Source organism: Heterostelium album (genome assembly GCF_000004825.1).
Source record: "Heterostelium album PN500 unplaced genomic scaffold PPL_contig14, whole genome shotgun sequence".
Taxonomy (NCBI): domain Eukaryota; phylum Evosea; class Eumycetozoa; order Acytosteliales; family Acytosteliaceae; genus Heterostelium; species Heterostelium album.
This window is the reverse complement of record NW_008805091.1, coordinates 23,956-38,901: the sequence shown is the minus strand read 5'-3', so window position 1 is coordinate 38,901 and position 14,946 is coordinate 23,956. Positions and strand designations below refer to the sequence as shown.

At 30.4% G+C, this 14,946-nt stretch overlaps 4 protein-coding genes across 4 annotated transcripts; all 4 read right to left on the bottom strand.

Moving 5' to 3' along the window:
• Positions 1–137: 137 nt before the first annotated feature.
• PPL_06133 (uncharacterized protein) lies at positions 138–379 on the bottom strand (the record flags this gene model as incomplete). The annotated part of the gene is made up of 2 exons (XM_020576997.1): positions 138–270; positions 333–379. 2 exons carry the CDS (start codon positions 377–379, stop codon positions 138–140), a joined length of 180 nt encoding a protein of 59 aa, XP_020433017.1.
• Positions 380–1,162: 783 nt separating this feature from the next.
• On the bottom strand, positions 1,163–3,625 carry PPL_06132 (uncharacterized protein; the record flags this gene model as incomplete). The annotated part of the gene is made up of 4 exons (XM_020576996.1): positions 1,163–1,258; positions 1,487–2,715; positions 2,757–3,298; positions 3,363–3,625. 4 exons carry the CDS (start codon positions 3,623–3,625, stop codon positions 1,163–1,165), a joined length of 2,130 nt encoding a protein of 709 aa, XP_020433016.1.
• A 3,155-nt stretch (positions 3,626–6,780) lies between these two features.
• nek3 (serine/threonine-protein kinase Nek) lies at positions 6,781–10,459 on the bottom strand (the record flags this gene model as incomplete). The annotated part of the gene is made up of 6 exons (XM_020576995.1): positions 6,781–6,808; positions 7,222–7,431; positions 7,726–9,788; positions 9,898–10,037; positions 10,121–10,197; positions 10,278–10,459. 6 exons carry the CDS (start codon positions 10,457–10,459, stop codon positions 6,781–6,783), a joined length of 2,700 nt encoding a protein of 899 aa, XP_020433015.1.
• A 527-nt stretch (positions 10,460–10,986) lies between these two features.
• On the bottom strand, positions 10,987–14,442 carry PPL_06130 (uncharacterized protein; the record flags this gene model as incomplete). The annotated part of the gene is made up of 3 exons (XM_020576994.1): positions 10,987–12,744; positions 12,834–13,029; positions 14,423–14,442. 3 exons carry the CDS (start codon positions 14,440–14,442, stop codon positions 10,987–10,989), a joined length of 1,974 nt encoding a protein of 657 aa, XP_020433014.1.
• Positions 14,443–14,946: the final 504 nt, after the last annotated feature.

The following is a 14,946-nucleotide window of genomic DNA, read 5'->3' as shown; positions in this document are numbered from 1 at the left end:
AATATTTTTAAAAAATAAATCTACAAAATAAAAGGAGATTAAAACAATTTTTATTTAAATAATGCGATTTTTTTTAGGTTATTAAAATCTTGATGAGAATTGAAAATTTAACTTTGAATAATCATAATGATTATGTATTAACAATTAATCAAACCAAGATTGTATTCATAGGAATCAAGATCATGTCTCTTTTCGGTAGCTCTAGTTTTCTTCCAACTTCTACTTTTACCATTATAATATGATCTACTATTACGGTAAAATTCTTTTTTTCTATTATTAATTTAAAAAATGAATTAGAAAATTAATGTTTAGAATATATAATGATTACTTACGGTCTATGAGGATTAAAATCATCAATATGAAAAGAAATTTTTAACATGTGTATATTCTAAACAAAATGTTGTGAATGAAAAATTAGAATTGGTAAAAGTTACATTTATACTTTCGGCTTGGTATTGGAGAATCTAAATTTCTTGTCTTTTTCAAAAAAAAATAAAAATAAATTGGAATTGACGCGGAATTGAATAAAACACAGATTTTATTTTATTTAATCTTGATAATCTGAAACATAAGTTATTTTTATTAAATTAATTTTTTTTGGTGATGTAATTGAGGCTTACAGAAAAATTAATAAAAATAAAAATTTATTTTTTAACAACAGTTTTTATTTTTTTAATGTTCTTTGTCTGTTTTCAAAGAGATAGAATTTATAAACAAACTAAATATTTTTTAAATGATTAAAGAACCAGGATCAAGAGAGCAATACCTTAGAGAAAATTCTTTAGATTTACAATTGTCTAAAATGATTTACCGTTAGAAACGGAAACTTTATTTGTTTTGTTTGCAAGTTAAAAAAATTCTCTTTTGGTCAAATAAAGTGGCTAGAATCAATCTAATAAAAAAATTTTAAAAGACTGTATTGTTAATTCCAGTTAAGATCAAAAAATAAAAAAAAAATTTTTAAATGAAAAATCTGTGAGAAAAAACCCAGAGTGTTTGCTAGCCAAATTCTTTTTTTTTATTATTATTAAATATAAATAAATATAATCTTTAGTAAGTTCACTATATTTGTTGCCTGGTACAGTGACATTAACTAACCAGAGCCGATACTAGTAAGTAATTGGGTAGTTCAGAACATAGAACTGACCCAAAGATCAAACTACTATTTTATATTGGTAGATATCAATGAATAAATTGAAGCGATTATTCTCGTGAATATTGCACCACGAACATCGATAGTTGGAATCAACTTTAAAGACTTGATTACATGTAATATCAGACCAACACTACAACAATTGTATTCTTTCAAAGAAAAAATATAAATCTTAATTACAATACAATTTAAAACTATCAAAAAATAAAGACCAAGATATGTAAGATATAATAAATAAAATTTGTGTTTTTGTTTTTACTAGTATTATTTTTTTGTATATGACAATGTTTTGTTTAGGTTTTCGATGTTAAAGTCAGTGTTTGTGATGTTTACAGGTTCGAAATTCAAGACCCGAGAGAAGAAATAGTATTCACCTTCGAGCGATCTAATGATATTTTTGTCTTGAGCGAATCCATGTTGTTCGCCTGGATACAGTTCGATAAGAGTTGGTTTGTTACGATAGATCAGTTCATTGTACATCTGAATTGATTGGTTATAGGGTACGACAGGATCGTTTATTCCGTGGAAGAATGCCACTGGGACATCGAGTTGATCGACATGATAGATCGGTGATCGATCGATTAGATTCTGCTCGCCGCCAATCAGTGTCGATACGTAGGTGAGTTCCAAACGATCGGTCTTTGTCGTCAGTTGCACCAGATCACCGATTCCAAAGAAACTGCAACCGGCTTGGAACATTTTTTTGAAGGTAAGGGCGGCGAGTGTTGTGTAGCCACCGGAACTCTGGCCGTCAATGAGCAGTCGGTTTCCATCAACCAGACCTTGATCCACTAGATACTGCGCGCCGCTACAGCTGTCGTCGACATCGTAGATCCCCCATTTTCCGTTGAGAAGCTGACGGTAGTCTCTTCCGTATTGCGAACTGCCACGATAGTTGATATCCAAAACACCGATACCTCGTGATGTCCAAAACATAATGTTTGGCAGCAGTTGTGCCGAGTCGTAGCCAGTCGGTCCACCATGTGTTCTCACTAAAAGAGGTGGCTTCTCACCGGAAAGAACAGAGTTTTCGAATCTAGGGTTCTTTGGAGGATAGTAGAAACCATAGGATTTTCCACCGTTCGATGTATCATACTGAATTTCCATTGGCTCTGAAATATACTGTGAATCAATCGAGATTTGATCGTTTAGTAGTCGATGGAATGACAGTTCATGATGATCGAAATTACTGATGCGAACCAATGTCTGAAGTTGTCTGGTGGACGAACCAATAATAGTCATTGCTTTGTTCAACCTCGAATAGGAAATGAATTTAACTTGACTGAATTGATTGTTGTACAACTGTATTCTTTTCGTAACGAAACTATAGTCAATTAAATATCCAAATGATTTCGCTATCACTCTTGAATTTGGTAGAACTGCGAATGTGTGCATTCCCAATGTCCACGAAGGAACACCAATCTCTTTAAAATGATAAAGAAAAGGTGGAATCGAATCTATTATTTCATTTTTAATAAGATCATATCTAAATACAGTCCAAAATTTATAAATTCTATCAGATATAAAATATAAATCTAAAATGTTTAAACAATTTAATATTACTAATTTAATTTAATACTGCTAACTAATATTTGTTACCTACATTGACCATCAAATTGTGGATCCTGTACAGATTCATTTTTAAATGAAATCTTTCTTTTCTGTGTGAAATTACCTCTTCTATCTAAATCTACTAAATATAATTGACTTTCATCCCATGACATTCTAGGGAAATTCCAAGCGATATATGCTAGTTTTCTACCGTCTGGGCTCAATCTTGGATTCATATAGAAATCAAATTCTGATTCCAATGTTACTAATACTCTTGTATCTAGATCCAATGACACCAGTGACTGTGTAATATTGTTTGGATTGGTGTGATCTTCACATACATAGATCACTCTATTTCTCATTGAATCGTATACACCGTCGGCATACATTTTGTTTTTGTCGAATGTCATCTGCATTGGTCGGAATCCATCGATATTTGGATAGTGTAAATATATCATCTGATCCTCTTGATTAACAAATAGAAAACTTAAAAATCTATCACAACTACATGTATGTTGTGAAACAAATGTAACTGGACCACCTCCATATGAATTTACTGCTGTAGCTGCTCCAAATCCTGAAGGTAATAAATCTCTGAAATTATTTTATTTTTAAGTTTATTAATTATTATTTGAAATTATATATTTATTTTAATTACCTTTTATTATTAAAATTATCAATTTCTACTAAAACAGATCTTCCATCTTCTGATGGTCTTCGTTCTAGCCAGTAAGCATGATCATTTGTAGGTGGATATGCCTCTGTTAATACATTAAATTTTGTACTTGAAAGATTTGCTGAAATTGGAGAATACCATGATCCATAAGGTCTATATTCCGATAAGACCGCGGTTATATTAAATATATAAATAATAAAAAATAAATATATATAATTATATAAAAGATTTTGATATATTTTCATTTTTAGATATATATTTATTAATAATATTATATTTTATAATGATACTATATAAAAAATACAAAAACAAATATAAATACTGTTTTTGTTTGAACTTGAAAATATTGGAGATAGGGAATTGAATTATATACAAATAAATATCTATTAATACGGAAAATAAATAAAAATAGAGAGTATGAGGTTGTCAAAGATGATCTCAAAATAAAAAGAATAAAGAGTCTCTCTCTTATTCTCTATATTAAATTCCTGTCTATATCTAGAGTGTTAAGAAAGATAAGAATAGAAATTAAGTTGATATTATTTTTTGTTGTTTGAGATATTATTATGATGATGATGTTGAAACAATTGGAAAGGTTGTGGTAATATTTTGATTTAAATTTGGCTGCTCGGTGTCGGGAATGGAAATTGTAGTAGAAAAGTGGTTGGAATATGAGTTCTTTTAGTAATGTTGTTTTTCTATTTATGTTATTTTTAACCATACAAAGATAAAAATGTTTTATATTTGTATATGGGAATTATATAAAAATGGAATTGGAATGAAATCAAATCAAATCAAAAACAAATCTGATCTGTTTGGATATGTGATTATTGAGTTGGTGGTATGGATGGTGGTAGTGGTTGTTTGCTGAGCTATATTTTATTATTTTTAAAAATTGTTTGTTGGAAGATAAAGTGAAGTGGTAGTGTGGTAATGCTATGTAGTAGTTGTAGTTGATATAGTTGTTGTTAATGTTGTTGGTCGTGGTAAGTATTATTATTATATTAAAGAGTGAGTTGGTATTGATGTCTTTTGTTTTTTAGTGATGTTATAGTGTTGAAGTGTGACAGGAACAAAGTAATAATTTCAAATCTAAAAAACAAGATAAATGAAGAAACACTTGAATCTAATTTTGTTTTGTTGTTGACAATAAATTAATTTAAAAAAACAATGGAACAAGCAAAAAGGAAAACGATATGATTGAATATAGTCGTTAGGGGAACAATAGAGCAATGGATTAATTAATTGGAAAAGTTGTAATTTGTTTTAGTTCGTAATCAATCGATTACTTGTTTAGTAGAATATAAATGTATAGTTGATATTTGATAAAATATAAAATTTTGAGAAACAAAACGCTTTCCCCAAGTAGTAACGGACTTTATAAAAAACTCATCCACCTGATCTTAAAGAATCAATGAAGAAGTTCTATTTCTATATTGTGTTGTTGTAGGTGGGGGTGGATTGTATTTTTCTCGTTGTCAAAAAGTAAATAATTATTATTAAAATTGGGCGATTTTATTTATATGATTATTTAAATATTTAAAATAGTGATTGGGTTAAGTTTTAATATTATTATTGTTGTTGTACTTGTAGTTGTATTCGTAGTTATTGTTGTTGCAATGATTTGTTGATTTGAACTTTTTCAGTATTTATAATCTCATAAATCCTGGATTGTTTATTGATTAATGATGATGATCAAATTTGGGGGAAGTATTAGTAGTATTACTATTTTGTCATCATCAGGTGTGTGTGGGGGCTCGTACTGGGTAATATTAAAATTGTGATAAATAAAAAATTATATTTAATTTTCTTGATGGATGATGATGTGTTGTTTGTTTTTGAAATTTTTCACTTTAAAAAAATGATATAGATAAATAAAATAAATCTATAGTTAAGTTTGGAAACAATAACAATTAATTGTTAAAGTTATTGTACAACAGAAACTTGATGATAATGACCATAATTTTATTTATAAAAAAGGCAATTTTTGATTTTTTTTATTTTTCCCTCAATATTTATTTAGAAAAAGAAATCTATTATATTGTGTATGTTGCTTGGTTTAGTTTTTGGTTGTTGTTGTTGTTGTGGTAGTGTTGTTGTTGTTGTTATAGTTATTGAAATTATTGATATTTTGAGTCTGATGGTGATGGTAATGAGGAGTAGAACAAATATTAAAATATTGGTTAATCATGATGTTAAAATATCTTTTAATCACCACGACACCCACACACCTCTCACTCTCTCTCACACTAGCAATATCGATAGCACAAAAAATAGATATAACACATGTGAAACCAAACCAAACCAAACTTTTGGTATCAAAATTTAATGGAATGGCAATACAGTCATCCTTTACCTGTCTGTTCACAATGTGATATCATAATGTTTCATTTCATTTCATAATTGAGTTGAGTTGAATTGAATTGAATTGTATTGATAATGAAATAGAATGAAACGAACTGGATATCTACTATATGAGCTGTATAACTCTGATTGGGGAAGGGGTTGAATCAAATTCTATTTCAAACAGTGGGAATAAAAGTGGATGGTTCAATCGATCAAAAGACACAATGTTTGGGCAATCAAAAAATTAAAATTTAAGTTTAAAATGTTGGAAAGTCATTAAATTCATTCATTCAAACATGTACATACAACACAGACACACAACCACACTTCCACTTGGTGGGTATTTATTAATATCTAAACGAGGAGTAAGTAACATATATATTTTTTAATATATATAAATAAATTATTTATACAATAAAATAAAATGTATAAAAAACTCACTTTCTAAAGCTTAAGATATGTTAATTTAATTGATAGTTTGTGCTCCATATGAATGTTGTGTGTCTGATTGTGTGAGTGTGAATGCTTGTGAGTGTGTGTTTGAGTGTTTAGTGCTGTTCGTGAATTGAATTAATATGAGTAAGTGGAATCAGTAGTGGTGTGGTTCACCAATGTTTAGAGATATATAATATAATATTGAAGGGGGTAACAAAATTAACATATTTAGTAAATTTGCAAAAGTTAAAGTGTGTGTTAGTGAGTGTAGAGATGGTTTACTCTTTGTTTTTAACTATTTCTATTGATAAATGGTTTATAATGTTATTATTTTTGTTGCTGTTGTTGTTGTTGTTGATTGTGATGGTGTGATGTTATATCGGAGTTTCTATAAGATATCACCCTTCTGAGTTGTGCATTCTTACATTGAATTCAACTTGGTCACACCAATGTTCATACATGCATTCATGATTGATTGATTTAATTTCAATAGATATGTTATTTAAATATAGTACAACCAATAACACCCTTCTATATATACATATAAATAATTAAATAAAAATAGTTTTTTTTTTTTTTTGTTCAAAACACACTTAACATTGTTTTTTTTTTGTTAATTTTATTTGAATAACATTGATAATCCCATCCTAAATATAATCAAAGTATTTGGTCTTCAATATATGTATGTTATTGAATAATTATGTATATTATACTTTCTAGTGATTTCAATTGAAATCTACACATTTTTTTTTTCTTTTCTTCACACCCAGAATTTTAATTAAAGATAAACAAAACAAACAAATTTAACACAATGTTATTACTTTTAAATCTACAATTAATTATATATATATCTACTATCTACTATCTATTATCTATTATCTAAACAAGGTGGAGAGTAGGAAGCGACAGAGGGACAGAGGGACGGAGGGACGGAGGGAGGAATGAAAGAGGGTTTGTCAATCAATGTTTATTGAGTATATACAAATGTTATGTTATATTATTTGTTGATATTTATAGTATATGTAGTTGACTCTCACAATAGAGTAGTTGTTGTAAATACTTTAGATAGAATATCTTATCACCCAAGAGTTGTTCAATCTGTTGCTGAATGTTTTCTTCTTTTTGTTGATCACTAAAGTTGTTACCGTTGTTATTATTGTTGTTGTTGCTGTCGGTCGTACTACCACCATTACCATTGAGACAAACAATATCTTTCATCAGTTTATAGATCGTTGTAAATGTGTCCTCTCCAAAGATACTACAACAGAAGCTATGAATAGACCAATTCATTCAATTCATTATTATTGTTATTAATATAATATCGATTTGATTCGATTGATTTAATTTTGATTCGATTCGATTCGATTGATTGGTTGGTTGGTTGATTGAATTTATTAAGGATTGATTAGAAATTACAAATAAAAAGATGTAATTTGTATATCGAATGGTTTTAGATATAATTAAATGGTAGTAGAATAAAATAAATTAGTAATCTGGCAAGTATTATAATATAATACCAAAAGAGGTAAATTGTATTGTTAACTAAATATATAATAATACATACTGTCTTAATGCATTTGTTCTTGTTTCCAATTTCTTATCTCTTAGAATTGGACTGGTAGTATTTCTTTTCTCTTTGGTATTGACTGTTGTTGAATCTGTCGTATTGGTTTGTGCAGCTGCTTCTTCCTCTTTCTGTGATGATGATGATGACGATGAATCGCTATTCAAATCCAATGATTCTACACCGCTATTCTCTAAACTATTGGTTTCAGATTGATCGGATGGTGATTGATCTGTTTCAATATTACTATTGGTATTATTATTATTATCGTTGGCAATAATACTTGGTGGTGTCAAATTATCATTACTCTCTGTAGGTTGTTTATCTTTCTTTAGTTGTAAAGTTGACTTTACAGAGCTCATCTTTTGTCTATAAGCCATCTCCTGTTGTTTAAAATCGATCTTCTGTTGCCTTGACGATGTTGGTTTCTTTAAAACTATTTCTGGTGTGCTTGGTTTGCTATATGTCGGTGCATTGAATATATTCGGAGTTGTTTGGATAGGTATCGTTGTTGTGCTGGCGGTAGTTGGTGTCTGTTTCGTTGACTTTATTGTTGATGACGATGAAGATGATAATGTTGGTGTTGATATAATTCTGCTGTTTGAATTGGATGTAGATGATGATGAGGATGTTGATGGAGTTACTCTGCCCGATGGTGTAATACGACCTGAAGGTGTAACTCTACCAGATGATGGTGTAACACGACCTGATGAAGAAAAAGATGAAGACGAGGTTGTTGTTGGTGGTGCAGGAGATACTGATGATGATGATGATGATAATGTTGTTAATCCACTTCCACTCGAAGACATTCTCAAAGATGATGATGACGTTTGTCTGTTTAATGTAGATCTTGTTGGTGCTGTGGTTGTTGAAGTCGATGATGTTGATGATGTTGATGATGACGATGACGATGATAATGATGAAATATTCGGTGTTGATAATCTTCTTGCTGGTGTGTTTGATGTCGATGTAGATGTAGATGTTGACGTTGAAGCTGATGATGGTGTGTTTGTTGGTTGAATAGATAATCTACCAGATGATGATGTTCGACTTGAACTTGATAGATTTGTTTGTCTATTACCACTAGTGTTGGTTGTAGTTGTATTTGTGTTACTATTACTTGTTGTTGTTGTTGTTTGTTGAATGGAAACAGATGGCCTTGTTGGTGGTGTATAAATAGGTTGTGTAATTGGTGCTGGTGTCGGTAATATTGATGTTTCTACGGGTTTCGATGATTTAGATACTGGAGTTGTTGGTGTTGCTTTTGTTGGTGTAACAGAGGCAACAGTTCTTTTAGAAGCTGTAGTTGGTGTTGAAGTTGGTGTTGTTGTTGTTGTTGTTGTTGTCGATGGCTTTGGAACTGGTGGTTTCAATTTAACATGATTCAACTTACTTCCACTGGTTGGTGGTGTCGCAGCTGTCTTTATACTACTCTTTGATTTAGAAATGGGTGTTGTTGGTTTGGAAATTGTTGTTGATTTGGTTGTTGGTGGTGTCTGTTTAGTTGGTGTTTTTGTAGATGCCGATTTGATAATAGACATTGGAATATTAGTAGATGTTGTTGCTGCCGTTGCTGTTGCTGTTGTTGTTAAAGGTGGTGACGATGATGATGATGATGTTGTACTATTCAATATATATGATTGTAGGAATGGTAAACTTAGAATGTCATCGATGTTTGGTCGTTTCTTTGGATCGGTTTGCAACATGAACGATATCAGTGACTTCATGTTGTCAGAGTAGATCGATGGAATCGGTGGGTAGTTGCCCTTCAATATTTTCATGACTAGAGCGGGCAGACTACCCGCATTGAATGCATGCTTCAACGTTGCCAACTCGTATAGCACACAACCGAGTGACCAGATATCGCTCTTGTGGTCATAGGGACGATCCTCGCAGATCTCCGGTGACAAATAGTACGGTGTTCCAATCACTGTTTTAGCAAACGATGTATCGCTATTCAGAATCTTTGCAATACCCATATCACCCAATTTCACTGTCAAACCACCACCACCACCACCATTTTCACCACCACTAATATTTGACAAGAATATATTTTGTGTTTTCTAAATTTAGTTATATAAAGTATCATGTTGAAAATTAATACTATTATCCTGTTTTGTTTTGTTTTGTTTTTCCAAGTTAACTTGATTAATTAATTAATTGATATCATACCAAATCACGATGTAATATATTTTTACTATTGATATACTGAACTGCCAAACAAATCTGAGTGAACCAAATCCAAATTTCCTCCTCACTAAAATATTTCTTTTGTATAGTTCTCTTTTTTATTTCCAAATGAATATCACCAGCTATTTATTGTTTTTATATTTTCGTAAAAACATATAATGTTAGTTTTAAAATTATTTAGAATTAGAAGTATATAACTTATTACCATTTGCATATTCCATTACTATATAAAGTGTACCGTTAACTAAGAAACTATCATAATATCCAATGATATGTCGATGACTAATAATAATAGATAAATGTTATGTTAGATATACAACTCAAGTTTTTGGCTATTATTTATAAAATAGGACTAAACATACTCTAACATTGATAATACATGTACTTCATTCATAGCATCGTTTCTTTCTCTTGGTGCCATCTCCATAACGTTGATCTCTTTGAGTACTAAGAGTAGACCATCTTTCTTTCTCTTTACAAGAATAGCTCTACCGAAACTACCTTTACCAATGGTCTTTATTTCCTCATAATCCTCTAGTTGCATAGTATAGATATATATAATATATAATCAAACACTATATATCTTTATATATATCGTACAACTATTGATTATACTACTTTTTTTTTTTTTAAAAATGATTACTAAATAATTAATTGATTGATTGATTTGATTGACTGATTTGATTGAATGATTTTTTTTGTTTTTTAAATAAATGAGTGTGTATGTCAGTTGTGTGTAAAAAAAAATGCGCGAATATTTATAACAATTATGTTAAATGGTTATTTTCAAATAAAATTGATTGCTTTTTTTTATTTTACTTTTTTTAAACAAACACCTTTCCAATGGTATTAATGCAGTGAAGGATCAGATGATATTTTACCATTAGAAACTATGACTATAGCCAATATTGGATGTTAGTATTTTGATTATCTATTGGAATCTCTAATCAATTCCATATCTAAATAATAACTTTAATATAACTTAATCGACTTTATTATTATTAAGCAAATGAAACGAAATAAAGCAATGTAGATATAAATTAAATGTTGTTTTTTTTTAAAATAAGTATTTTATTTTCCAATGTGTTCGATTGGAATGGGTTGTGCAATGGATGTGGAAGATGCTATCGATGCTATTGATCCTTGACCATTGAGACTATTATCGGTGTTATTCGTTAAATTATAGTTAATTAATTGTTGTTGTTGGTGCTGATAAATCGGTTGGTTGATATTTGGTTGTGATGATTGTTGTTGTTGTTGTTGTTGACTAATTACATGGTGATTTGCTGAAGTTGGTAGTGATGAAGCTGATAGTGAAAGTAGATTCTTTCTCTCACGTAGCTGACGTTGTTTTCTCTGTTGAAGACGGTCGGAGATGTGTTGACGGTAGACACGATTGAGATATCTGTACATGGCATGCACGGTGTAGATGGTACGCGGCGAGTAGATGGCGTCGAAAGCGTGATGACCACCTGGAATCTCGAGCCATGTGATATTCGGATTCTTTACGGTCTCTTTGAAGCGCTTGATGAAATAGAGTGACTCTTCCATCGGTACCAACTCATCGAAATCTCCGTGGAGAATGAAATACTGTGTCGATGTCTCCGATGGGATTTGGTCGATCGGTGAGCACATTCCATAGAGATCTGGAATCTCTTTGTAGGCAGCTGGCATGATATTCTTCCAACTCAAATAAGCTGGGAAATCAACTACGAACGTATTGTTACGGTTGGTGAAATCATAGACTGCATACATCGAGATACAAGCACGGAATGGAGGGTAACTCTTCCTTGGTTTGTTATCAACGAGTTTCAAGCTGTTCATATTGATGTTGATGGCTTGATTAGCAGTGTTTTGTTGTTCGTTATTGCTGTTACTGTTAATTTCATTGTTAAATTGATTGATGAGATTGTCGATTTGTGGTGGAAGTTGGCTGACACCTTGTGAGTTACCGGCAGCGGCACCCTTGGAAAACTCTTCGAAATCTTTTCCGTCGGTGAGTGAAGCGAGTGTTGCCAAATGTCCTCCTGCAGAACCACCAGCAATAAACATACAGTCGATGTCACCACCATAGTGGATAGCGTTTTCACGTACCCATGTGATGGCACGCTTCACATCCTGGATGTGAGTTGGGAATTTGTGGGTGGGCGACAAACGATAGCCAATCGAGAAAACGATCCATTTTTGGTTGGCCATCTGGTAGATGAATGGTAATCCAGAGTTGGCTCGGGTTCCGCTGTTCTCACGCCAACCACCACCGTGGACATAGACGAGAATGGGACGCGATGTTGGACAGGTGTTGTGGAAGTAAATGTCGATTGCCTGCAGGCTGTGTTCACCGTATGGGATGTCACGAATGCGTTGAACATTGGGAAAGTGGAGTTTCGGTAGGAAGAAAAGCATTTTGAACCAAAAACCGAAACTCAGTGGGTTTGGATCGCCGAGAGTCGATGAAGAATGTTGGTGAATCTTTTGTTTGCGGAACGACATAACGAAAGACTCGACCGCTTGGAAAGTTCGCTGTTGGAACGAACGGATTGACACTAGAATATTTGAGAAACTGAATGGTTTCTTTTGAAAATTCTGGTTGGCTGGAACACCACAAAAAGCATCCATAACACGCTTGGCTGGCGCAGCAGTTTTGAAACCACCAAAGTAGGTTTTAATGAGGAAGCAAGAACTGACAGTCATAATAAAGAGACCCAATCTTGGAATAAAATATACAAATAAATTTACTTTCCAACAAATTACAGTTATCAATGACATTAATAATACAAAGTGAAGACTTAGTTCACTACCAATAACACCTGGAATAAATCCAAATCTGACCTAAACATTTATTATTATTTTATAAGATTTACAAAGTTAATTTTCTGAAATAAATAATTATTCAAAAGATTATTATTTAGGTAACTTACAACAAATGTATTTTTAGAGAGTGGTCCTTTATTGGCACCAAAAACTGCGGCAATGGTAGCACATAGAGATAGAGATAAATAAATAAAAGAAACCATTATTCCCAAGACAAATGATACTTGGGAATATAAAAATTGTAAATCATGAATTACTGTAGGAGTACTCATGATTTGAAATATATTATATAAATAAATTAATCTTTTAAAATTAAATTTGATTTGATTGATTTGATTGGACTAATTGATTTGATTGATTAATTAATTAGTACAACCATATATATATAGTAATATTCTTTTGTTTATATTTTAAAAATTATTTTATATAAAAATATTTTATTTAAAGTATATGATGTCAAATCTAAAATGTCAATTAATTTAAATTATGACAAACACACATATATATTAAGGAGATTAGATATATGTGAGGTGTATATAGTCTATTGGTATGAATAGAGAGTAGAGTTGTGCTAATCAAAAAGAGATAGCTGTGGAGATTGTCAACAAGCTGTGGTTGAGGGAGGTTGGATAGAATACCAAAGGTGGAGAGAGAGTGAAGGTAAACAACAAAGCTAGAAATTCAATCCAAATTTTGAAATTGGATTTATATCTAACTTTATAAAGTAAAAATATTTCAAAACACACAACACACTCGTTTTTTTTTATGATAAATTGATTCTTATCTCTCGGTGTGTATATGTGCGTGTGTGGTTAATGGTGAATTTAGTGAGTGAGTGATGTTGATGACAAACAAAATATATTTATTTATAAAAAAAAAAAAGATAGGATTTGCAAGAGAAACACAACAAACACTATAATAATATTGTGAAGTTAAAATAAATAAATGATTCAATATAATAATATATTGAATTGACCGTCTGTCTGTCAAATCTTTCGATTCTCTTTCTATCTAATCAGCTATAAGTAAAAAAATTGAAATTGAACACAAATCTATTCAAATCAATTGATTTAATATTGTTATATATATAGATAGTTTTAAGATATCTATTAGATTGTTTATATTATTCAAATAAAAAGAAATAATATAACAAAATTTGATAATATTTTATTTATTAAATTATGTTTTTTTTTTTGATAATATCTTTTCTTTTAACTATAGATAAATACAGATAATATTATCTTTAATAGACAGGTTATTGAACTAAAATAGTGTAGAATAGAAATGATTTAATGTTGTTTGCTCATTTTTTAAACAGCATGTTTGTTGGAGGAGCTGATGAAACACTCCTCATTAATGGATATTTTTGGCTGATGATCATCGGAAGAGTTGTTGGAAAGAGTAAAGTTGAGAACTTTGTATTTGTTGATTTTTTTTGTTTTTTGTGTGGGTTTTTTTTGATCAAAATTATGAAACTTTTTTACACTTTTCAGATCTGAAAGGGGTAACATTTGAGGTGATTTTGGTTCAAAACCTTAGAAAAAATGGATTTTTTCATTTTTTTTCTCATTTCGAAAAGTTTAATTAACTTGTTGATACCTGGTTTTCAATGGAAGTGCACTTTTGCATAAAACCCGAAAGCCTCCATATTTACATGAAACACAACCCATCTATTTTTTTTCACTACAATAATAACTTTCCAACTACCTTTTCCATTTTATTTGATTGTTTTTTTTTTTTTGATTTTAGTAAATAATCCATCATTATCATCCATTAAATCTAAACAATCTTTGTTTAATTAGATTCTTTTTTTTTAAAAAACAACAACAACAATTGAAACATTGTTCCAGGACAAAGATCTATAGAACCTCTGAATATTTCCTATTTAAAAATTTTAATCGTTTTATTCTAATTTCCGAAAATAAAATAAACTTATATATTTATAAATAATAATAAAACAAGATCTGGGAAGTTAGTTAAATTTAGTAATCGTCTGGGTAAAAATATTACAACTAAATGTTTGAATAAAATTCCAAAGAAAATTATCATTGCATTGTTATTGTAAAAGGTAATGGATAAAATTGTTTTGTTGATAATATTTTAACATTGGTTTACATTTATAACCAATTTATAATATATAAGTTGACTAAGAATATAATTGAATCTAAATACAAAGAATCAAATTGACCGATTTTTTAAATTATTTGATATATGTCATTT